The sequence below is a fragment of the Coregonus lavaretus genome (genome assembly GCF_964263955.1).
Source record: "Coregonus lavaretus genome assembly, chromosome: 3".
Classification (NCBI taxonomy): domain Eukaryota; kingdom Metazoa; phylum Chordata; class Actinopteri; order Salmoniformes; family Salmonidae; genus Coregonus; species Coregonus lavaretus.
In genome coordinates, this window is record NC_139990.1 from 21273803 (window position 1) to 21300944 (window position 27142).

Here is a 27142-nt window from a genome sequence, read left to right on the forward strand (position 1 = left end):
CTACAACAGCAACAGCAACACCTACTACTACTACAACTGAAGCTCCTACGACAACCACAACCGCAGCATCTGCTAAGACAACTACATCTGAAGCTCCAACGACCACTACAACAGCAGCACCTACTACTACAATGACAACTGTAGCTCCTACAAAAACTACAACTGCAGCTCCTACGACAACCACAACTGCAGTACATATTATGACAACCACTGCAGCTCCTATTACAACAACTGTAGCTCCTAGGACTTCTACAACTGAAGCACCTACTACAACAACTATAAATTCAACTCCTACGACAACCAAAACTGCAGCTCCTACTACAACAACTATAGATCCTACGACCACTACAACATATTCACCAACAACGACAACTGAAGCTCCAACGACAACCACAACACCTACTACAACAGAAGCACCTATATCAATAACTGTAGCTTCTACAACAACTGTAACTCCAACGACCACTACGACTGCAGCACCTGCTACGACAACTACAACTGAAGCTCCTATGACTACCTCAACAGCAGCACCTACTACTACAACTACAACCGAAGCTCCTACGACAACCACAACTGCAGCACCTACTACTACAATGACAACTGTAGCTCCTACGACTTCTACAACTGAATCACCTACTACGACAACTGCAACTTCAGCTCCTACGACAACCACAACTGCAGCTCCTACTACAAGAACTTTAGATCCTACTACCACTACAACAGAAGCACCTACAACGACAACTGTAGCTCCTACGACTTCTACAACTGAAGCACCTACTACAACAACTACAAATGCAGCTCTTACGACAACCACAACTGCAGCTCCTACTACAACAACTTTAGATCCTACGACCATTACAACAGTAGCGCCTACAACGACAACTGTAGCTCATTCGACAGAAACTGTAACTCCTACGACCACTACAACAGCAGCACATACTACGACAACAACAACTGAAGCTCCAACGACAACCACATCTGCAGCACCTACTACTACAATGACAACTGTAGCTCCTACAATAACTACAACTGCAGCTCCTATGACTTCCACAACTGAAGCACCTACTACAACAACTATAGCTCCTACGACCACTACAACTGAAGTTCCAATGACAACCACAACACCTACTACAACCATTACAACAGAAGCACCTGTAACAAAAACTGTAGCTTCTACAACAACAACTGTAGCTCCTACGACCACTACAACAGCAGCACCTACTCCGACAACTACATATGAAGGTCCTACGACAACCACAACTGCAGCACCTACTACTACAATGACAACGGTAGCTTCTACGACAACAACTATAGCTCTTACGACCACTAAGACTGCGGCACCTGCTACGACCACTACAACTGAAGCTCCTATGATTACTTCAACAGCAACACCTACTTCTACAACTACAACAAAAGCTCCTACTACAACTACAACTGTAGCTCCTACGACTTCTACAACTGAAGCACCTACTACAACAACTATAGCTCCTACGACCACTACAACTGAAGTTCCAATGACAACCACAACTGCTACTACAACCATTACAACAGATGCACCTATAACAAAAACTGTAGCTTCTACAACAACAACTGTAGCTCCTACGACAACCACAACTGCAGCACCTACTACTACAATGACAACGGTAGCTTCTACGACAACAACTATAGCTCTTACGACCACTAAGACTGCGGCACCTGCTACGACAACTACAACTGAAGCTCCTATGATTACTTCAACAGCAACACCTACTTCTACAACTACAACAAAAGCTCCTACTACAACTACAACTGTAGCTCCTACGACTTCTACAACTGAATCACCTACTACGACAACTGCAACTTCAGCTCCTACGACAACCACACCTGCAGCTCCTATTACAACAACTATAGCTTCTACGACTTCCACAACTGAAGCACCAACAACGACAACTGAAGCTCCATCGACAACCACAACACCTACTACGACCACTACAACTGCAGCACCTACTTCTACAATAAATGCAGATCCTACGACCACTACAACAGCAGCACCGATAACAACAACTGTATCTACTACGAAAACAACTGCAGCTCTTACGACAACTACGACGGCAGCACCTACTACCACATCAACATCTGAAACTTCTACAACAACCACAACTGCTGCATCTGCTACGACAACTACAACCGGAACACCTACGACAACCATAACTTCTGCACCTACTACCACAATGACTACTGTAGCACCTACGACTTCTACAACTGAATCACCTACTATGACCATTGCAACTTCAGCTCCTATGACAACCACAACTGCAGCTCCAACTACAACAACTTTAGATCCTACAACCACAACTGCAGCACCTACTACAACAACTACAACTGCAGCACCTACAACGACAACTGTAGCTCCTACAACCACCAGAACTGCAGCACCTACAATGACAACTGTAGCTTCTACGACAACAACTGTAGCTCTTACTACCACTACAACAGCAGCACCTACGTCGACATCCACTGCAGCTCCTACGACTCCTAAAACTGATTCACCTACTATGACAACCACAACTGCAGAACCTGCTACGACAACAACAACTGAAGCTCCAACGACAACTACAACTGCAGCATCTACTACTACAACTACAACTTCAGCTCCTACGACAACCACAACTGCAGCTCCTACTACAACAACTTTAGATCCTACTACCACTACAACAGAAGCGCCTACAATGACAACTGTAGCTCCTACGACTTCTACAACTGAAGCACCTACTACAACAACTACAAATGCAGCTCCTACGACAACCACACATGCAGCTGCTACTACAACATCTGTAGCTTCTAATATGACAACAACTTCAGCGCCTACTACAACAAAAACTGCAAAACTTACAACTGCAGCTCCTACCACAACCATACTTGAAGCTCCTTCGACATTCACAACCGCAGCTTCTGCTACGACAACAACAACTGCAGCTCCTGCTACGACAACCACAACTGCAGCTCCTACTATGAGAACCACAACTGCAACTTTTACGAGAACTACCACTGTTCCTACTACCAACAGCACCACAGAAGCTCACACTATAACTGCAGCTCCTATTACCAACACAACTGTAGCTTCTCCTACAACAACCACAACTTTAGCTGCCATAATGACAACTACAAATGCATCTCCGACAATGGTAACTCCAGCTTTATCAACCACCACCACCACTGTGGCTTCTACTACGGCAATTAAAACTGCAGGTGCTACAGCAACCACCCCAACTGCTGCTCCTACAATGACTACAACTGCAGCACCTACAAGTACAACCACATTTGTACTTCCTTCCTCGACAACTGCAACTTTTACCTCAACTTCTATGGCTTCAGTGACATCAACAACTAGGTAAGCAAGATAATTTTGTAGAATTATTTTATGCAATTCAATTAACACTTTGTCAATCAAGGTATTTGGTGTTGGTATTTTGGTATTTTATTAGGATCCCCATTAGCTGTTACAAAAGCAGCAGCTACTCTTACTGGGGTCCACACAAAACATGAAACATGACGTAATATAGAACATTAATAGACAAGAACAGCTCAAGGACAGAACTGATGATTTTTATAAAGGCACACGTAGCCAACGTATCAATACATACACACAAACTATCTAGGTCAAATAGGGGAGAGGCGTTGTGCCGTGAGGTGTTGCTTTATCTGTTTTTTGAAACCAGGTTTGTTGTTTATTTCAGCAATATGAGATGGAGCAGAGTTCCATGCATTAATGGTTGTATATAATAATGTATGCTTTCTTGAATTTGTTCTGGATTTGGGGACTGTGAAAAGACCCCTGGTGGCATGTCTGGTGGGGAAACTTTTAAGCGAAGAAGCATGTATATCCGTGCTTGTGTCGTTAACTATGGATATTTTCATAAAGCATTCAAAATGTCAGCCTTTCTTTAGAAAAGCTCTGAGTACCTCAGTTGGTAGAAAGGTGGTATATAAATCCAATCTATTATTATTAGTGTGCTTGCTGAAGGCAAGACCACTAGATTTCTTACATACTTCTAATTATTTGATTTGTTTAGCCCACTCTAGCACGTAAACGCTTCAAGCTATGAACACGGAACCAACTTAAATTACTTTAGAAAATATTTTTTTTCATTAATACCTTTAGTCCTACAACAATATTTAAATCAGCTCCCAATGCATTTCAACACCAAACCAACATAGATATTTTCAGACTGACCCAACTTAGATTGCTTTTATTCAGCTTTTTTATACTATTTATACTTGTTGAATTTTAATGTTGCATGAAAGCTCCATAGGCTTTAATGAGAAATGTTTGGTTTCGCCACTTCTCTTGACCTATTTATGCTACAAAGACCAAACCAACGTTGAAATGTACAGCCTAACCCATATTAGATTGCTTGTCAAAAGTTTCAAATTTTCTACAATTTGTATGAACTGTAATGATATAATTTGCAGAAATTAGCATAACACTTCATGGATTCAATGCCAATCATGGGAACACTGTGGTAAACATTTAAAATGCTGCTGCTCCTTAACCATTTCAGCTACAAACCTTTAAAACAACTTTAACATTTTCAAAACGTTATAAACTATACAAATTCAAACAAGTATTAACTAGCAGATAATAACATACCAACAATAATAGTAACTCTTGAACCATTCAAGCTAGAGACACAAACCAACATTGACATGTTCTGGCTATCCTATCCAATCTATCAATTTTTCCATCTACCTACTTTTCCCAACTATAACCAGTCACGTCCATTACTACTGCAGTGACTACCACTACTATAACTTATTTCACAACCATAAATACCATAAGACAAGCTAGCAATAACACAAATTTTCTTTAGGAAATTGACTATTTTACTTATTATTATTTTCTCTTAGATTTGGCACAGTGATGTTTTTTGTTAGACTGATGTTCCAGCTCAACACACCAGTCCCGACTAAGGATGATGTCCTTGGTGCCGTCGACAAGCAACTGTATCGTCAATTCAAGAATCAGACGAACACTCAAACCACCTTCCAGAATGGAACTTATATCAGTGAGTTCAATAAATTAGGCTTATATCATGAAGACATTTATTTCCACTCTATAAAATATTTTTTTAGGTAAACGTTCAACTGCTTCCGCTATGTAAATACTTCTTGAATGTTTTCTAATGTTGAAACTCCTAATTGTTTTGTTTTGTGTGCTCACAGAATTTACAGATACTTCATTTGCCGTCGATCTTGGTTTCAAAATAACCAATGTAACCATGGTGTCGCAAAGTAATAGCCTCACATTCACCAATGAGACCTACAGCCAGATAGAGGATTCAATTAACAGCCTAGTAAGATACTTCTATACATACGATACATCCATGGTCATGTTCAGGTCATGATAGTAATTGACAACTTTGTGTTTTGTCCCCTTTTAGCTCCATGATATTCTTTGTAAACCAGACAGCAAACAGTTTGACTTTCCCAAACCCATCTTCACGTAAGTACAACGTCATGTCCGTGAACCAACCCAGCTTTCTCAACTGCACTCTTTAGAATGTCTGCAGATGTCATACAGCTGCTGTTTGTACAGCTAAACAGGATGGAGGGAACATGTTCAACTCTCACACGAAACCAATTGTTACGTCCACAGTACTGTTGGCACTCCAATCAGGGCAGAAGTGATGTATGTATACAAAAAGGAAGACATCAACCTCCCTAGTGCTTTTCTAGAGGAAGTCTTAAAAGTCTCAGGTATGCTGCTTTTGTTGCTATTTCTGTTTGTTATTACGGTGAGTCATCAAACACCATGTCAAATATGTGTAATACTCAATCTCGAAAAAACACTTTCACATCTATGGTACTGTATATGACATATTACAAGTTTATAATCCCCCCATAAATATATTTTCATTTATATTCTAGGTCTCCAGACAACCACTGTTGCCCCAACAACCACCACCACCACTGTGGCTTCTACTACGGCAATTAAAACTGCAGATCCTACAACAACAAGCACAACTGCTGCTCCTACAATGACTACAACTGCAGCATCTACAAGTACAACCACAATTGTACTTCCTACCTCGACAACGACAACGACAACTGCAACCTTTACCTCAACTTCTATGACTTCAGTGACATCAACAACTAGGTAAGCAAGATAATTTAGTATAATTTTTTTATGCAATTCAATTAACACTTTGTCAATCAAGGAACCTTTGAAGCGAAGAATCATATATATCCGTGCTTGTGTCGTTAACTACTGATATTTTCATAAAGCATTCAAAATGTCAGCCTTTCTTTAGAAAAGCTCTTTGAGTACCTCAGTTGGTAGAAAGGTGGTATATAAATCCAATCTATTATTATTAGTGTGCTTGCTGAAGGCAAGACCACTAGATTTCTTACATACTTCTAATTATTTGATTTGTTTAGCCCACTCTAGCACGTAAACGCTTCAAGCTATGAACACGGAACCAACTTAAATTACTTTAGAAAATATTTTTTTGCGTTAATACCTTTAGTCCTACAACAATATTTAAATCAGCTCCCAATGCATTTCAACACCAAACCAACATTGATATTTTCAGACTGACCCAACTTAGATTGCTTTTATTCAGCTTTTTTATACTATTTATACTTGTTGAACTATAACAATTTTAAAGTTGCATGAAAGATTCATAGGCTTTAATGAGAAATATTTGGTTTCGCCACTTCTCTTGACCTATTTATGCAACAAAGACCAAACCAACGTTGAAATGTACAGACTGACCCATATTAGATTGCTTGTCAAAAGCTTCAAATATTCTAAAACTTTTATGAACCGTAATGATATAATTTGCATAAATTAGCATAACACTTCATGGAATCAATGCCAATCATGGGAACACAGTGGTAAACATTTAAAATGCTGCTGCTCCTTAACCATTTCAGCTACAAACATTTAAAACAACTTTAACATTTTCAAAACGTTATAAACTATACAAATTCAAACAAGTATTAACTAGCAAAGAATAACCTACCAACAATAATAGTAACTCTTGAACCATTCAAGCTAGAGACACAAACCAACGTTGACATGTTCAGGCTATCCTATCCAATCTATCAATTTTTCCATCTACCTACTTTTCCCAACTATAACCAGTCACTTCCATTACTACTGCAGTGACTACCACTACTATAACTTATTTCACAACCATAAATACCTTAAGACAAGCTAGCAAGAACACACATTTTCTTTAGGAAATTGACTTTTTTATTTATTATTATTTTCTCTTAGATTTGGCACAGTGATGTTTTTTGTTAGACTGATGTTCCAGCTCAACACACCAGTCCCCACTAAGGATGATGTCCTTGGTGCCGTCGACAAGCAACTGTATCGTCAATTCAACAATCAGACAAACACTCAAACCACCTTCCAGAATGGAACTTATATCAGTGAGTTCAATAAATTAGGCTTATATCATGAAGACATTTATTTCCACTCTATACATTTTTTTAATAGGTAAACATTCAACTGCTTCCGCTATGTAAATACTTCTAGAATGTTTTCTAATGTTGAAACTCCTAAATTATTGCAGTTCATTTTGTCTGTTGCTATAGTGACCATTGTTTTGTGTGCTCACAGAACTTACAGATACTTCATTTGCCGTCGATCTTGGTTTCAAAATAACCAATGTAACCATGGTGTCGCAAAGTAATAGCCTCACATTCACCAATGAGACCTACAGCCAGATAGAGGATTCAATTAACAGCCTAGTAAGATACTTCTATACATACGATACATCCATGGTCATGTTCAGGTCATGATAGTAATTGACAACTTTGTGTTTTGTCCCCTTTTAGCTCCATGATATTCTTTGTAAACCAGACAGCAAACAGTTTGACTTTCCCAAACCCATCTTCACGTAAGTACAACGTCATGTCCGTGAACCAACCCAGCTTTCTCAACTGCACTCTTTAGAATGTCTGCAGATGTCATACAGCTGCTGTTTGTACAGCTAAACAGGATGGAGGGAACATGTTCAACTCTCACACGAAACCAATTGTTACGTCCACAGTACTGTTGGCACTCCAATCAGGGCAGAAGTGATGTATGTATACAAAAAGGAAGACATCAACCTCCCTAGTGCTTTTCTAGAGGAAGTCTTAAAAGTCTCAGGTATGCTGCTTTTGTTGCTATTTCTGTTTGTTATTACGGTGAGTCATCAAACACCATGTCAAATATGTGTAATACTCAATCTCGAAAAAACACTTTCACATCTATGGTACTGTATATGACATATTACAAGTTTATAATCCCCCCATAAATATATTTTCATTTATATTCTAGGTCTCCAGACAACCACTGTTGCCCCAACAACCACCACCACCACTGTGGCTTCTACTACGGCAATTAAAACTGCAGATCCTACAACAACAAGCACAACTGCTGCTCCTACAATGACTACAACTGCAGCATCTACAAGTACAACCACAATTGTACTTCCTACCTCGACAACGACAACGACAACTGCAACCTTTACCTCAACTTCTATGACTTCAGTGACATCAACAACTAGGTAAGCAAGATAATTTAGTATAATTTTTTTATGCAATTCAATTAACACTTTGTCAATCAAGGAACCTTTGAAGCGAAGAATCATATATATCCGTGCTTGTGTCGTTAACTACTGATATTTTCATAAAGCATTCAAAATGTCAGCCTTTCTTTAGAAAAGCTCTTTGAGTACCTCAGTTGGTAGAAAGGTGGTATATAAATCCAATCTATTATTATTAGTGTGCTTGCTGAAGGCAAGACCACTAGATTTCTTACATACTTCTAATTATTTGATTTGTTTAGCCCACTCTAGCACGTAAACGCTTCAAGCTATGAACACGGAACCAACTTAAATTACTTTAGAAAATATTTTTTTGCGTTAATACCTTTAGTCCTACAACAATATTTAAATCAGCTCCCAATGCATTTCAACACCAAACCAACATTGATATTTTCAGACTGACCCAACTTAGATTGCTTTTATTCAGCTTTTTTATACTATTTATACTTGTTGAACTATAACAATTTTAAAGTTGCATGAAAGATTCATAGGCTTTAATGAGAAATATTTGGTTTCGCCACTTCTCTTGACCTATTTATGCAACAAAGACCAAACCAACGTTGAAATGTACAGACTGACCCATATTAGATTGCTTGTCAAAAGCTTCAAATATTCTAAAACTTTTATGAACCGTAATGATATAATTTGCATAAATTAGCATAACACTTCATGGAATCAATGCCAATCATGGGAACACAGTGGTAAACATTTAAAATGCTGCTGCTCCTTAACCATTTCAGCTACAAACATTTAAAACAACTTTAACATTTTCAAAACGTTATAAACTATACAAATTCAAACAAGTATTAACTAGCATATAATAACCTACCAACAATAATAGTAACTCTTGAACCATTCAAGCTAGAGACACAAACCAACGTTGACATGTTCAGGCTATCCTATCCAATCTATCAATTTTTCCATCTACCTACTTTTCCCAACTATAACCAGTCACTTCCATTACTACTGCAGTGACTACCACTACTATAACTTATTTCACAACCATAAATACCTTAAGACAAGCTAGCAAGAACACACATTTTCTTTAGGAAATTGACTTTTTTATTTATTATTATTTTCTCTTAGATTTGGCACAGTGATGTTTTTTGTTAGACTGATGTTCCAGCTCAACACACCAGTCCCCACTAAGGATGATGTCCTTGGTGCCGTCGACAAGCAACTGTATTGTCAATTCAACAATCAGACAAACACTCAAACCACCTTCCAGAATGGAACTTATATCAGTGAGTTCAATAAATTAGGCTTATATCATGAAGACATTTATTTCCACTCTATACATTTTTTTAATAGGTAAACATTCAACTGCTTCCGCTATGTAAATACTTCTAGAATGTTTTCTAATGTTGAAACTCCTAAATTATTGCAGTTCATTTTGTCTGTTGCTATAGTGACCATTGTTTTGTGTGCTCACAGAACTTACAGATACTTCATTTGCCGTCGATCTTGGTTTCAAAATAACCAATGTAACCATGGTGTCGCAAAGTAATAGCCTCACATTCACCAATGAGACCTACAGCCAGATAGAGGATTCAATTAACAGCCTAGTAAGATACTTCTATACATACGATACATCCATGGTCATGTTCAGGTCATGATAGTAATTGACAACTTTGTGTTTTGTCCCCTTTTAGCTCCATGATATTCTTTGTAAACCAGACAGCAAACAGTTTGACTTTCCCAAACCCATCTTCACGTAAGTACAACGTCATGTCCGTGAACCAACCCAGCTTTCTCAACTGCACTCTTTAGAATGTCTGCAGATGTCATACAGCTGCTGTTTGTACAGCTAAACAGGATGGAGGGAACATGTTCAACTCTCACACGAAACCAATTGTTACGTCCACAGTACTGTTGGCACTCCAATCAGGGCAGAAGTGATGTATGTATACAAAAAGGAAGACATCAACCTCCCTAGTGCTTTTCTAGAGGAAGTCTTAAAAGTCTCAGGTATGCTGCTTTTGTTGCTATTTCTGTTTGTTATTACGGTGAGTCATCAAACACCATGTCAAATATGTGTAATACTCAATCTCGAAAAAACACTTTCACATCTATGGTACTGTATATGACATATTACAAGTTTATAATCCCCCCATAAATATATTTTCATTTATATTCTAGGTCTCCAGACAACCACTGTTGCCCCAACAACCACCACCACCACTGTGGCTTCTACTACGGCAATTAAAACTGCAGATCCTACAACAACAAGCACAACTGCTGCTCCTACAATGACTACAACTGCAGCATCTACAAGTACAACCACAATTGTACTTCCTACCTCGACAACGACAACGACAACTGCAACCTTTACCTCAACTTCTATGACTTCAGTGACATCAACAACTAGGTAAGCAAGATAATTTAGTATAATTTTTTTATGCAATTCAATTAACACTTTGTCAATCAAGGAACCTTTGAAGCGAAGAATCATATATATCCGTGCTTGTGTCGTTAACTACTGATATTTTCATAAAGCATTCAAAATGTCAGCCTTTCTTTAGAAAAGCTCTTTGAGTACCTCAGTTGGTAGAAAGGTGGTATATAAATCCAATCTATTATTATTAGTGTGCTTGCTGAAGGCAAGACCACTAGATTTCTTACATACTTCTAATTATTTGATTTGTTTAGCCCACTCTAGCACGTAAACGCTTCAAGCTATGAACACGGAACCAACTTAAATTACTTTAGAAAATATTTTTTTGCGTTAATACCTTTAGTCCTACAACAATATTTAAATCAGCTCCCAATGCATTTCAACACCAAACCAACATTGATATTTTCAGACTGACCCAACTTAGATTGCTTTTATTCAGCTTTTTTATACTATTTATACTTGTTGAACTATAACAATTTTAAAGTTGCATGAAAGATTCATAGGCTTTAATGAGAAATATTTGGTTTTGCCACTTCTCTTGACCTATTTATGCAACAAAGACCAAACCAACGTTGAAATGTACAGACTGACCCATATTAGATTGCTTGTCAAAAGCTTCAAATATTCTAAAACTTTTATGAACCGTAATGATATAATTTGCATAAATTAGCATAACACTTCATGGAATCAATGCCAATCATGGGAACACAGTGGTAAACATTTAAAATGCTGCTGCTCCTTAACCATTTCAGCTACAAACATTTAAAACAACTTTAACATTTTCAAAACGTTATAAACTATACAAATTCAAACAAGTATTAACTAGCATATAATAACCTACCAACAATAATAGTAACTCTTGAACCATTCAAGCTAGAGACACAAACCAACGTTGACATGTTCAGGCTATCCTATCCAATCTATCAATTTTTCCATCTACCTACTTTTCCCAACTATAACCAGTCACTTCCATTACTACTGCAGTGACTACCACTACTATAACTTATTTCACAACCATAAATACCTTAAGACAAGCTAGCAAGAACACACATTTTCTTAAGGAAATTGACTTTTTTATTAATTATTATTTTCTCTTAGATTTGGCACAGTGATGTTTTTTGTTAGACTGATGTTCCAGCTCAACACACCAGTCCCCACTAAGGATGATGTCCTTGGTGCCGTCGACAAGCAACTGTATCGTCAATTCAACAATCAGACAAACACTCAAACCACCTTCCAGAATGGAACTTATATCAGTGAGTTCAATAAATTAGGCTTATATCATGAAGACATTTATTTCCACTCTATAATTATTTTTTTTATAGGTAAACATTCAACTGCTTCCGCTATGTAAATACTTCTAGAATGTTTTCTAATGTTGAAACTCCTAAATTGTAGCATTTCATTTTGTCTGTTGCTATAGTGACCATTGTTTTGTGTGCTCACAGAACTTACAGATACTTCATTTGCCGTCGATCTTGGTTTCAAAATAACCAATGTAACCATGGTGTCGCAAAGTAATAGCCTCACATTCACCAATGAGACCTACAGCCAGATAGAGGATTCAATTAACAGCCTAGTAAGATACTTCTATACATACGATACATCCATAGTCATGTTCAGGTCATGATAGTAATTGACAACTTTGTGTTTTGTCCCCTTTTAGCTCCATGATATTCTTTGTAAACCAGACAGCAAACAGTTTGACTTTCCCAAACCCATCTTCACGTAAGTACAACGTCATGTCCGTGAACCAACCCAGCTTTCTCAACTGCACTCTTTAGAATGTCTGCAGATGTCATACAGCTGCTGTTTGTACAGCTAAACAGGATGGAGGGAACATGTTCAACTCTCACACGAAACCAATTGTTACGTCCACAGTACTGTTGGCACTCCAATCAGGGCAGAAGTGATGTATGTATACAAAAAGGAAGACATCAACCTCCCTAGTGCTTTTCTAGAGGAAGTCTTAAAAGTCTCAGGTATGCTGCTTTTGTTGCTATTTCTGTTTGTTATTACGGTGAGTCATCAAACACCATGTCAAATATGTGTAATACTCAATCTCGAAAAAACACTTTCACATCTATGGTACTGTATATGACATATTACAAGTTTATAATCCCCCCATAAATGTATTTTCATTTATATTCTAGGTCTCCTGCCAACCACTGTTGCCCCAACAACCACCACCACCACTGTGGCTTCCACTACGGCAATTAAAACTGCAGGTCCTCCAACAACAACCACAATTGTACTTCCTACAACGACAACTGCAACTTTGACCTCAACTTCTATGTCTTCAGTGACATCAACAACTAGGTAAGCAAGATAATTTAGTATAATTATTTTATGCAATTCAATTAACACTTTGTCAATCAAGGAACCTTTGAAACGAAGAAGCATGTATATCCGTGCTTGTGTCGTTAACTACTGATATTTTCATAAAGCATTCAAAATGTCAGCCTTTCTTTAGAAAAGCTCTTTGAGTACCTCAGTTGGTAGAAGGGCGCTATATAAATCCAATCTATTGTTATTAATGTGCTTGCTGAAGGCAAGACCACCATATTTCCTACATATTTCTTCTAATTATTTGATTAATTTAGCCCGCTCTAGCACTTAAACGCTTCAAGCTATGAACACGGAACCAAATTAGATTACTTGAGAAAATATTTTTTTGCATTAATACCTTTAGTCCTACAACAATATTTAAATCAGCTCCCAATGTATTTCAACACCAAACCAACATTGATATTTTCAGACTGACCCAACTTAGATTGCTTTTATTCAGCTTTTTTATACTATTTATACTTGTTGAACTATAACCATTTTAAAGTTGCATAAAAGCTCCATAGGCTTTAATGAGAAATGTTTGGTTTCGCCACTTCTCTTGAACTATTTATGCTACAAAGACCAAACCAACGTTGAAATGTACAGACTGACCCATATTAGATTGCTTGTCAAAAGCTTCAAATATTCTAAAACTTGTATGTACCGTAATGATATAATTAGCATAAATGGTCATAACACTTCATGGATTCAATGCCAATCATGGGAACACAGTGGTAAACATTTAAAATGCTGCTGCTCCTTAACCATTTCAGCTACAAACATTTAAAACAACTTTAACATTTTCAAAACGTTATAACCTATACGAATTCAAACAAGTATAAACTAGCATATAATAACCTACCAACAATAATAGTAACTCTTGAACCATTCAAGCTAGACACACAAACCAACATTGACATGTTCTGGCTATCCTATCCAATCTATACATTTTTCCATCTACCTACTTTTCCCAACTATAACCAGCCACTTCCATTACTACTGCAGTGACTACCACTACTATAACTTATTTCACAACCATAAATACCTTAAGACAAGCTAGCAAGAACACACATTTTCTTAAGGAAATTGACTTTTTTATTAATTATTATTTTCTCTTAGATTTGGCACAGTGATGTTTTTTGTTAGACTGATGTTCCAGCTCAACACACCAGTCCCCACTAAGGATGATGTCCTTGGTGCCGTCGACAAGCAACTGTATCGTCAATTCAACAATCAGACAAACACTCAAACCACCTTCCAGAATGGAACTTATATCAGTGAGTTCAATAAATTAGGCTTATATCATGAAGACATTTATTTCCACTCTATAATTATTTTTTTTATAGGTAAACATTCAACTGCTTCCGCTATGTAAATACTTCTAGAATGTTTTCTAATGTTGAAACTCCTAAATTGTAGCATTTCATTTTGTCTGTTGCTATAGTGACCATTGTTTTGTGTGCTCACAGAACTTACAGATACTTCATTTGCCGTCGATCTTGGTTTCAAAATAACCAATGTAACCATGGTGTCGCAAAGTAATAGCCTCACATTCACCAATGAGACCTACAGCCAGATAGAGGATTCAATTAACAGCCTAGTAAGATACTTCTATACATACGATACATCCATAGTCATGTTCAGGTCATGATAGTAATTGACAACTTTGTGTTTTGTCCCCTTTTAGCTCCATGATATTCTTTGTAAACCAGACAGCAAACAGTTTGACTTTCCCAAACCCATCTTCACGTAAGTACAACGTCATGTCCGTGAACCAACCCAGCTTTCTCAACTGCACTCTTTAGAATGTCTGCAGATGTCATACAGCTGCTGTTTGTACAGCTAAACAGGATGGAGGGAACATGTTCAACTCTCACACGAAACCAATTGTTACGTCCACAGTACTGTTGGCACTCCAATCAGGGCAGAAGTGATGTATGTATACAAAAAGGAAGACATCAACCTCCCTAGTGCTTTTCTAGAGGAAGTCTTAAAAGTCTCAGGTATGCTGCTTTTGTTGCTATTTCTGTTTGTTATTACGGTGAGTCATCAAACACCATGTCAAATATGTGTAATACTCAATCTCGAAAAAACACTTTCACATCTATGGTACTGTATATGACATATTACAAGTTTATAATCCCCCCATAAATGTATTTTCATTTATATTCTAGGTCTCCTGCCAACCACTGTTGCCCCAACAACCACCACCACCACTGTGGCTTCCACTACGGCAATTAAAACTGCAGGTCCTCCAACAACAACCACAATTGTACTTCCTACAACGACAACTGCAACTTTGACCTCAACTTCTATGTCTTCAGTGACATCAACAACTAGGTAAGCAAGATAATTTAGTATAATTATTTTATGCAATTCAATTAACACTTTGTCAATCAAGGAACCTTTGAAACGAAGAAGCATGTATATCCGTGCTTGTGTCGTTAACTACTGATATTTTCATAAAGCATTCAAAATGTCAGCCTTTCTTTAGAAAAGCTCTTTGAGTACCTCAGTTGGTAGAAGGGCGCTATATAAATCCAATCTATTGTTATTAGTGTGCTTGCTGAAGGCAAGACCACCATATTTCCTACATACTTCTTCTAATTATTTGATTAATTTAGCCCGCTCTAGCACTTAAACGCTTCAAGCTATGAACACGGAACCAAATTAGATTACTTGAGAAAATATTTTTTTGCATTAATACCTTTAGTCCTACAACAATATTTAAATCAGCTCCCAATGCATTTCAACACCAAACCAACATTGATATTTTCAGACTGACCCAACTTAGATTGCTTTTATTCAGCTTTTTTATACTATTTATACTTGTTGAACTATAACCATTTTAAAGTTGCATAAAAGCTCCATAGGCTTTAATGAGAAATGTTTGGTTTCGCCACTTCTCTTGAACTATTTATGCTACAAAGACCAAACCAACGTTGAAATGTACAGACTGACCCATATTAGATTGCTTGTCAAAAGCTTCAAATATTCTAAAACTTGTATGTACCGTAATGATATAATTAGCATAAATGGTCATAACACTTCATGGATTCAATGCCAATCATGGGAACACAGTGGTAAACATTTAAAATGCTGCTGCTCCTTAACCATTTCAGCTACAAACATTTAAAACAACTTTAACATTTTCAAAACGTTATAAACTATACGAATTCAAACAAGTATAAACTAGCATATAATAACCTACCAACAATAATAGTAACTCTTGAACCATTCAAGCTAGAGACACAAACCAACATTGACATGTTCTGGCTATCCTATCCAATCTATACATTTTTCCATCTACCTACTTTTCCCAACTATAACCAGCCACTTCCATTACTACTGCAGTGACTACCACTACTATAACTTATTTCACAACCATAAATACCTTAAGACAAGCTAGCAAGAACACACATTTTCTTAAGGAAATTGACTTTTTTATTAATTATTATTTTCTCTTAGATTTGGCACAGTGATGTTTTTTGTTAGACTGATGTTCCAGCTCAACACACCAGTCCCCACTAAGGATGATGTCCTTGGTGCCGTCGACAAGCAACTGTATCGTCAATTCAACAATCAGACAAACACTCAAACCACCTTCCAGAATGGAACTTATATCAGTGAGTTCAATAAATTAGGCTTATATCATGAAGACATTTATTTCCACTCTATAATTATTTTTTTTATAGGTAAACATTCAACTGCTTCCGCTATGTAAATACTTCTAGAATGTTTTCTAATGTTGAAACTCCTAAATTGTAGCATTTCATTTTGTCTGTTGCTATAGTGACCATTGTTTTGTGTGCTCACAGTACTTACAGATACTTCATTTGCCGTCGATCTTGGTTTCAAAATAACCAATGTAACCATGGTGTCGCAAAGTAATAGCCTCACATTCACCAATGAGACCTACAGCCAGATAGAGGATTCAATTAACAGCCTAGTAAGATACTTCTATACATACGATACATCCATAGTCATGTTCAGGTCATGATAGTAATTGACAACTTTGTGTTTTGTCCCCTTTTAGCTCCATGATATTCTTTGTAAACCAGACAGCAAACAGTTTGACTTTCCCAAACCCATCTTCACGTAAGTACAACGTCATGTCCGTGAACCAACCCAGCTTTCTCAACTGCACTCTTTAGAATGTCTGCAGATGTCATACAGCTGCTGTTTGTACAGCTAAACAGGATGGAGGGAACATGTTCAACTCTCACACGAAACCAATTGTTACGTCCACAGTACTGTTGGCACTCCAATCAGGGCAGAAGTGATGTATGTATACAAAAAGGAAGACATCAACCTCCCTAGTGCTTTTCTAGAGGAAGTCTTAAAAGTCTCAGGTATGCTGCTTTTGTTGCTATTTCTGTTTGTTATTACGGTGAGTCATCAAACACCATGTCAAATATGTGTAATACTCAATCTCGAAAAAACACTTTCACATCTATGGTACTGTATATGACATATTACAAGTTTATAATCCCCCCATAAATGTATTTTCATTTATATTCTAGGTCTCCTGCCAACCACTGTTGCCCCAACAACCACCACCACCACTGTGGCTTCCACTACGGCAATTAAAACTGCAGGTCCTCCAACAACAACCACAATTGTACTTCCTACAACGACAACTGCAACTTTGACCTCAACTTCTATGTCTTCAGTGACATCAACAACTAGGTAAGCAAGATAATTTAGTATAATTATTTTATGCAATTCAATTAACACTTTGTCAATCAAGGAACCTTTGAAACGAAGAAGCATGTATATCCGTGCTTGTGTCGTTAACTACTGATATTTTCATAAAGCATTCAAAATGTCAGCCTTTCTTTAGAAAAGCTCTTTGAGTACCTCAGTTGGTAGAAGGGCGCTATATAAATCCAATCTATTGTTATTAGTGTGCTTGCTGAAGGCAAGACCACCATATTTCCTACATACTTCTTCTAATTATTTGATTAATTTAGCCCGCTCTAGCACTTAAACGCTTCAAGCTATGAACACGGAACCAAATTAGATTACTTGAGAAAATATTTTTTTGCATTAATACCTTTAGTCCTACAACAATATTTAAATCAGCTCCCAATGCATTTCAACACCAAACCAACATTGATATTTTCAGACTGACCCAACTTAGATTGCTTTTATTCAGCTTTTTTATACTATTTATACTTGTTGAACTATAACCATTTTAAAGTTGCATAAAAGCTCCATAGGCTTTAATGAGAAATGTTTGGTTTCGCCACTTCTCTTGAACTATTTATGCTACAAAGACCAAACCAACGTTGAAATGTACAGACTGACCCATATTAGATTGCTTGTCAAAAGCTTCAAATATTCTAAAACTTGTATGTACCGTAATGATATAATTAGCATAAATGGTCATAACACTTCATGGATTCAATGCCAATCATGGGAACACAGTGGTAAACATTTAAAATGCTGCTGCTCCTTAACCATTTCAGCTACAAACATTTAAAACAACTTTAACATTTTCAAAACGTTATAAACTATACGAATTCAAACAAGTATAAACTAGCATATAATAACCTACCAACAATAATAGTAACTCTTGAACCATTCAAGCTAGAGACACAAACCAACATTGACATGTTCTGGCTATCCTATCCAATCTATACATTTTTCCATCTACCTACTTTTCCCAACTATAACCAGCCACTTCCATTACTACTGCAGTGACTACCACTACTATAACTTATTTCACAACCATAAATACCTTAAGACAAGCTAGCAAGAACACACATTTTCTTAAGGAAATTGACTTTTTTATTAATTATTATTTTCTCTTAGATTTGGCACAGTGATGTTTTTTGTTAGACTGATGTTCCAGCTCAACACACCAGTCCCCACTAAGGATGATGTCCTTGGTGCCGTCGACAAGCAACTGTATCGTCAATTCAACAATCAGACAAACACTCAAACCACCTTCCAGAATGGAACTTATATCAGTGAGTTCAATAAATTAGGCTTATATCATGAAGACATTTATTTCCACTCTATAATTATTTTTTTTATAGGTAAACATTCAACTGCTTCCGCTATGTAAATACTTCTAGAATGTTTTCTAATGTTGAAACTCCTAAATTGTAGCATTTCATTTTGTCTGTTGCTATAGTGACCATTGTTTTGTGTGCTCACAGAACTTACAGATACTTCATTTGCCGTCGATCTTGGTTTCAAAATAACCAATGTAACCATGGTGTCGCAAAGTAATAGCCTCACATTCACCAATGAGACCTACAGCCAGATAGAGGATTCAATTAACAGCCTAGTAAGATACTTCTATACATACGATACATCCATAGTCATGTTCAGGTCATGATAGTAATTGACAACTTTGTGTTTTGTCCCCTTTTAGCTCCATGATATTCTTTGTAAACCAGACAGCAAACAGTTTGACTTTCCCAAACCCATCTTCACGTAAGTACAACGTCATGTCCGTGAACCAACCCAGCTTTCTCAACTGCACTCTTTAGAATGTCTGCAGATGTCATACAGCTGCTGTTTGTACAGCTAAACAGGATGGAGGGAACATGTTCAACTCTCACACGAAACCAATTGTTACGTCCACAGTACTGTTGGCACTCCAATCAGGGCAGAAGTGATGTATGTATACAAAAAGGAAGACATCAACCTCCCTAGTGCTTTTCTAGAGGAAGTCTTAAAAGTCTCAGGTATGCTGCATTTGTTGCTATTTCTGTTTGTTATTACGGTGAGTCATCAAACACCATGTCAAATATGTGTAATACTCAATCTCGAAAAAACACTTTCACATCTATGGTACTGTATATGACATATTACAAGTTTATAATCCCCCCATAAATGTATTTTCATTTATATTCTAGGTCTCCTGCCAACCACTGTTGCCCCAACAACCACCACCACCACTGTGGCTTCCACTACGGCAATTAAAACTGCAGGTCCTCCAACAACAACCACAATTGTACTTCCTACAACGACAACTGCAACTTTGACCTCAACTTCTATGTCTTCAGTGACATCAACAACTAGGTAAGCAAGATAATTTAGTATAATTATTTTATGCAATTCAATTAACACTTTGTCAATCAAGGAACCTTTGAAACGAAGAAGCATGTATATCCGTGCTTGTGTCGTTAACTACTGATATTTTCATAAAGCATTCAAAATGTCAGCCTTTCTTTAGAAAAGCTCTTTGAGTACCTCAGTTGGTAGAAGGGCGCTATATAAATCCAATCTATTGTTATTAGTGTGCTTGCTGAAGGCAAGACCACCATATTTCCTACATACTTCTTCTAATTATTTGATTAATTTAGCCCGCTCTAGCACTTAAACGCTTCAAGCTATGAACACGGAACCAAATTAGATTACTTGAGAAAATATTTTTTTGCATTAATACCTTTAGTCCTACAACAATATTTAAATCAGCTCCCAATGCATTTCAACACCAAACCAACATTGATATTTTCAGACTGACCCAACTTAGATTGCTTTTATTCAGCTTTTTTATACTATTTATACTTGTTGAACTATAACCATTTTAAAGTTGCATAAAAGCTCCATAGGCTTTAATGAGAAATGTTTGGTTTCGCCACTTCTCTTGAACTATTTATGCTACAAAGACCAAACCAACGTTGAAATGTACAGACTGACCCATATTAGATTGCTTGTCAAAAGCTTCAAATATTCTAAAACTTGTATGTACCGTAATGATATAATTAGCATAAATGGTCATAACACTTCATGGATTCAATGCCAATCATGGGAACACAGTGGTAAACATTTAAAATGCTGCTGCTCCTTAACCATTTCAGCTACAAACATTTAAAACAACTTTAACATTTTCAAAACGTTATAAACTATACGAATTCAAACAAGTATAAACTAGCATATAATAACCTACCAACAATAATAGTAACTCTTGAACCATTCAAGCTAGAGACACAAACCAACATTGACATGTTCTGGCTATCCTATCCAATCTATACATTTTTCCATCTACCTACTTTTCCCAACTATAACCAGCCACTTCCATTACTACTGCAGTGACTACCACTACTATAACTTATTTCACAACCATAAATACCTTAAGACAAGCTAGCAAGAACACACATTTTCTTAAGGAAATTGACTTTTTTATTAATTATTATTTTCTCTTAGATTTGGCACAGTGATGTTTTTTGTTAGACTGATGTTCCAGCTCAACACACCAGTCCCCACTAAGGATGATGTCCTTGGTGCCGTCGACAAGCAACTGTATCGTCAATTCAACAATCAGACAAACACTCAAACCACCTTCCAGAATGGAACTTATATCAGTGAGTTCAATAAATTAGGCTTATATCATGAAGACATTTATTTCCACTCTATAATTCTTTTTTTTATAGGTAAACATTCAACTGCTTCCGCTATGTAAATACTTCTAGAATGTTTTCTAATGTTGAAACTCCTAAATTGTAGCATTTCATTTTGTCTGTTGCTATAGTGACCATTGTTTTGTGTGCTCACAGAACTTACAGATACTTCATTTGCCGTCGATCTTGGTTTCAAAATAACCAATGTAACCATGGTGTCGCAAAGTAATAGCCTCACATTCACCAATGAGACCTACAGCCAGATAGAGGATTCAATTAACAGCCTAGTAAGATACTTCTATACATACGATACATCCATAGTCATGTTCAGGTCATGATAGTAATTGACAACTTTGTGTTTTGTCCCCTTTTAGCTCCATGATATTCTTTGTAAACCAGACAGCAAACAGTTTGACTTTCCCAAACCCATCTTCACGTAAGTACAACGTCATGTCCGTGAACCAACCCAGCTTTCTCAACTGCACTCTTTAGAATGTCTGCAGATGTCATACAGCTGCTGTTTGTACAGCTAAACAGGATGGAGGGAACATGTTCAACTCTCACACGAAACCAATTGTTACGTCCACAGTACTGTTGGCACTCCAATCAGGGCAGAAGTGATGTATGTATACAAAAAGGAAGACATCAACCTCCCTAGTGCTTTTCTAGAGGAAGTCTTAAAAGTCTCAGGTATGCTGCTTTTGTTGCTATTTCTGTTTGTTATTACGGTGAGTCATCAAACACCATGTCAAATATGTGTAATACTCAATCTCGAAAAAACACTTTCACATCTATGGTACTGTATATGACATATTACAAGTTTATAATCCCCCCATAAATGTATTTTCATTTATATTCTAGGTCTCCTGCCAACCACTGTTGCCCCAACAACCACCACCACCACTGTGGCTTCCACTACGGCAATTAAAACTGCAGGTCCTCCAACAACAACCACAATTGTACTTCCTACAACGACAACTGCAACTTTGACCTCAACTTCTATGTCTTCAGTGACATCAACAACTAGGTAAGCAAGATAATTTAGTATAATTATTTTATGCAATTCAATTAACACTTTGTCAATCAAGGAACCTTTGAAACGAAGAAGCATGTATATCCGTGCTTGTGTCGTTAACTACTGATATTTTCATAAAGCATTCAAAATGTCAGCCTTTCTTTAGAAAAGCTCTTTGAGTACCTCAGTTGGTAGAAGGGCGCTATATAAATCCAATCTATTGTTATTAGTGTGCTTGCTGAAGGCAAGACCACCATATTTCCTACATACTTCTTCTAATTATTTGATTAATTTAGCCCGCTCTAGCACTTAAATGCTTCAAGCTATGAACACGGAACCAAATTAGATTACTTGAGAAAATATTTTTTTGCATTAATACCTTTAGTCCTACAACAATATTTAAATCAGCTCCCAATGCATTTCAACACCAAACCAACATTGATATTTTCAGACTGACCTAACTTAGATTGCTTTTATTCAGCTTTTTTATACTATTTATACTTGTTGAACTATAACCATTTTAAAGTTGCATAAAAGCTCCATAGGCTTTAATGAGAAATGTTTGGTTTCGCCACTTCTCTTGAACTATTTATGCTACAAAGACCAAACCAACGTTGAAATGTACAGACTGACCCATATTAGATTGCTTGTCAAAAGCTTCAAATATTCTAAAACTTGTATGTACCGTAATGATATAATTAGCATAAATGGTCATAACACTTCATGGATTCAATGCCAATCATGGGAACACAGTGGTAAACATTTAAAATGCTGCTGCTCCTTAACCATTTCAGCTACAAACATTTAAAACAACTTTAACATTTTCAAAACGTTATAAACTATACGAATTCAAACAAGTATAAACTAGCATATAATAACCTACCAACAATAATAGTAACTCTTGAACCATTCAAGCTAGAGACACAAACCAACATTGACATGTTCTGGCTATCCTATCCAATCTATACATGTTTCCATCTACCTACTTTTCCCAACTATAACCAGCCACTTCCATTACTACTGCAGTGACTACCACTACTATAACTTATTTCACAACCATAAATACCTTAAGACAAGCTAGCAAGAACACACATTTTCTTAAGGAAATTGACTTTTTTATTAATTATTATTTTCTCTTAGATTTGGCACAGTGATGTTTTTTGTTAGACTGATGTTCCAGCTCAACACACCAGTCCCCACTAAGGATGATGTCCTTGGTGCCGTCGACAAGCAACTGTATCGTCAATTCAACAATCAGACAAACACTCAAACCACCTTCCAGAATGGAACTTATATCAGTGAGTTCAATAAATTAGGCTTATATCATGAAGACATTTATTTCCACTCTATAATTCTTTTTTTTATAGGTAAACATTCAACTGCTTCCGCTATGTAAATACTTCTAGAATGTTTTCTAATGTTGAAACTCCTAAATTGTAGCATTTCATTTTGTCTGTTGCTATAGTGACCATTGTTTTGTGTGCTCACAGAACTTACAGATACTTCATTTGCCGTCGATCTTGGTTTCAAAATAACCAATGTAACCATGGTGTCGCAAAGTAATAGCCTCACATTCACCAATGAGACCTACAGCCAGATAGAGGATTCAATTAACAGCCTAGTAAGATACTTCTATACATACGATACATCCATAGTCATGTTCAGGTCATGATAGTAATTGACAACTTTGTGTTTTGTCCCCTTTTAGCTCCATGATATTCTTTGTAAACCAGACAGCAAACAGTTTGACTTTCCCAAACCCATCTTCACGTAAGTACAACGTCATGTCCGTGAACCAACCCAGCTTTCTCAACTGCACTCTTTAGAATGTCTGCAGATGTCATACAGCTGCTGTTTGTACAGCTAAACAGGATGGAGGGAACATGTTCAACTCTCACACGAAACCAATTGTTACGTCCACAGTACTGTTGGCACTCCAATCAGGGCAGAAGTGATGTATGTATACAAAAAGGAAGACATCAACCTCCCTAGTGCTTTTCTAGAGGAAGTCTTAAAAGTCTCAGGTATGCTGCTTTTGTTGCTATTTCTGTTTGTTATTACGGTGAGTCATCAAACACCATGTCAAATATGTGTAATACTCAATCTCGAAAAAACACTTTCACATCTATGGTACTGTATATGACATATTACAAGTTTATAATCCCCCCATAAATGTATTTTCATTTATATTCTAGGTCTCCTGCCAACCACTGTTGCCCCAACAACCACCACCACCACTGTGGCTTCCACTACGGCAATTAAAACTGCAGGTCCTCCAACAACAACCACAATTGTACTTCCTACAACGACAACTGCAACTTTGACCTCAACTTCTATGTCTTCAGTGACATCAACAACTAGGTAAGCAAGATAATTTAGTATAATTATTTTATGCAATTCAATTAACACTTTGTCAATCAAGGAACCTTTGAAACGAAGAAGCATGTATATCCGTGCTTGTGTCGTTAACTACTGATATTTTCATAAAGCATTCAAAATGTCAGCCTTTCTTTAGAAAAGCTCTTTGAGTACCTCAGTTGGTAGAAGGGCGCTATATAAATCCAATCTATTGTTATTAGTGTGCTTGCTGAAGGCAAGACCACCATATTTCCTACATACTTCTTCTAATTATTTGATTAATTTAGCCCGCTCTAGCACTTAAATGCTTCAAGCTATGAACACGGAACCAAATTAGATTACTTGAGAAAATATTTTTTTGCATTAATACCTTTAGTCCTACAACAATATTTAAATCAGCTCCCAATGCATTTCAACACCAAACCAACATTGATATTTTCAGACTGACCCAACTTAGATTGCTTTTATTCAGCTTTTTTATACTATTTATACTTGTTGAACTATAACCATTTTAAAGTTGCATAAAAGCTCCATAGGCTTTAATGAGAAATGTTTGGTTTCGCCACTTCTCTTGAACTATTTATGCTACAAAGACCAAACCAACGTTGAAATGTACAGACTGACCCATATTAGATTGCTTGTCAAAAGCTTCAAATATTCTAAAACTTGTATGTACCGTAATGATATAATTAGCATAAATGGTCATAACACTTCATGGATTCAATGCCAATCATGGGAACACAGTGGTAAACATTTAAAATGCTGCTGCTCCTTAACCATTTCAGCTACAAACATTTAAAACAACTTTAACATTTTCAAAATGTTATAAACTATACGAATTCAAACAAGTATAAACTAGCATATAATAACCTACCAACAATAATAGTAACTCTTGAACCATTCAAGCTAGAGACACAAACCAACATTGACATGTTCTGGCTATCCTATCCAATCTATACATGTTTCCATCTACCTACTTTTCCCAACTATAACCAGCCACTTCCATTACTACTGCAGTGACTACCACTACTATAACTTATTTCACAACCATAAATACCTTAAGACAAGCTAGCAAGAACACACATTTTCTTAAGGAAATTGACTTTTTTATTAATTATTATTTTCTCTTAGATTTGGCACAGTGATGTTTTTTGTTAGACTGATGTTCCAGCTCAACACACCAGTCCCCACTAAGGATGATGTCCTTGGTGCCGTCGACAAGCAACTGTATCGTCAATTCAACAATCAGACAAACACTCAAACCACCTTCCAGAATGGAACTTATATCAGTGAGTTCAATAAATTAGGCTTATATCATGAAGACATTTATTTCCACTCTATAATTCTTTTTTTTATAGGTAAACATTCAACTGCTTCCGCTATGTAAATACTTCTAGAATGTTTTCTAATGTTGAAACTCCTAAATTGTAGCATTTCATTTTGTCTGTTGCTATAGTGACCATTGTTTTGTGTGCTCACAGAACTTACAGATACTTCATTTGCCGTCGATCTTGGTTTCAAAATAACCAATGTAACCATGGTGTCGCAAAGTAATAGCCTCACATTCACCAATGAGACCTACAGCCAGATAGAGGATTCAATTAACAGCCTAGTAAGATACTTCTATACATACGATACATCCATAGTCATGTTCAGGTCATGATAGTAATTGACAACTTTGTGTTTTGTCCCCTTTTAGCTCCATGATATTCTTTGTAAACCAGACAGCAAACAGTTTGACTTTCCCAAACCCATCTTCACGTAAGTACAACGTCATGTCCGTGAACCAACCCAGCTTTCTCAACTGCACTCTTTAGAATGTCTGCAGATGTCATACAGCTGCTGTTTGTACAGCTAAACAGGATGGAGGGAACATGTTCAACTCTCACACGAAACCAATTGTTACGTCCACAGTACTGTTGGCACTCCAATCAGGGCAGAAGTGATGTATGTATACAAAAAGGAAGACATCAACCTCCCTAGTGCTTTTCTAGAGGAAGTCTTAAAAGTCTCAGGTATGCTGCTTTTGTTGCTATTTCTGTTTGTTATTACGGTGAGTCATCAAACACCATGTCAAATATGTGTAATACTCAATCTCGAAAAA

At 36.9% G+C, this 27142-nt stretch overlaps 2 protein-coding genes across 2 annotated transcripts in view; both read left to right on the forward strand.

Annotated features, from left to right (window-relative positions):
• Positions 1–1806: 1806 nt before the first annotated feature.
• LOC311123938 (uncharacterized protein) lies at positions 1807–17407 on the forward strand (the record flags this gene model as incomplete). The annotated part of the gene is made up of 29 exons (XM_084158233.1): positions 1807–3370; positions 4888–5045; positions 5203–5333; positions 5421–5482; positions 5636–5736; positions 5908–6136; positions 7262–7419; positions 7610–7740; positions 7828–7889; positions 8043–8143; positions 8315–8543; positions 9669–9826; positions 10017–10147; positions 10235–10296; positions 10450–10550; positions 10722–10950; positions 12076–12233; positions 12426–12556; positions 12644–12705; positions 12859–12959; positions 13131–13296; positions 14425–14582; positions 14775–14905; positions 14993–15054; positions 15208–15308; positions 15480–15645; positions 16801–16931; positions 17124–17254; positions 17342–17407. The coding sequence occupies exons 1-29, from the start codon at positions 2211–2213 to the stop codon at positions 17405–17407; spliced, it is 4767 nt and encodes a 1588-aa protein (XP_084014359.1). The 5' UTR covers positions 1807–2210.
• Positions 17408–17562: 155 nt separating this feature from the next.
• LOC311121399 (uncharacterized protein) overlaps positions 17563–27142 on the forward strand; it is a 37703-nt gene continuing 28123 nt past the window's right edge. Inside the window, exons 1-21 of the mRNA XM_084157957.1 lie at positions 17563–17657; positions 17829–17994; positions 19123–19280; positions 19473–19603; positions 19691–19752; positions 19906–20006; positions 20178–20343; positions 21472–21629; positions 21822–21952; positions 22040–22101; positions 22255–22355; positions 22527–22692; positions 23821–23978; positions 24171–24301; positions 24389–24450; positions 24604–24704; positions 24876–25041; positions 26170–26327; positions 26520–26650; positions 26738–26799; positions 26953–27053. Of these exons, the coding sequence (XP_084014083.1) occupies positions 17588–17657; positions 17829–17994; positions 19123–19280; positions 19473–19603; positions 19691–19752; positions 19906–20006; positions 20178–20343; positions 21472–21629; positions 21822–21952; positions 22040–22101; positions 22255–22355; positions 22527–22692; positions 23821–23978; positions 24171–24301; positions 24389–24450; positions 24604–24704; positions 24876–25041; positions 26170–26327; positions 26520–26650; positions 26738–26799; positions 26953–27053 (2542 nt within the window). The 5' untranslated portion in view covers positions 17563–17587. The remainder of the gene's footprint in view (positions 17658–17828; positions 17995–19122; positions 19281–19472; positions 19604–19690; positions 19753–19905; positions 20007–20177; positions 20344–21471; positions 21630–21821; positions 21953–22039; positions 22102–22254; positions 22356–22526; positions 22693–23820; positions 23979–24170; positions 24302–24388; positions 24451–24603; positions 24705–24875; positions 25042–26169; positions 26328–26519; positions 26651–26737; positions 26800–26952; positions 27054–27142) is intronic.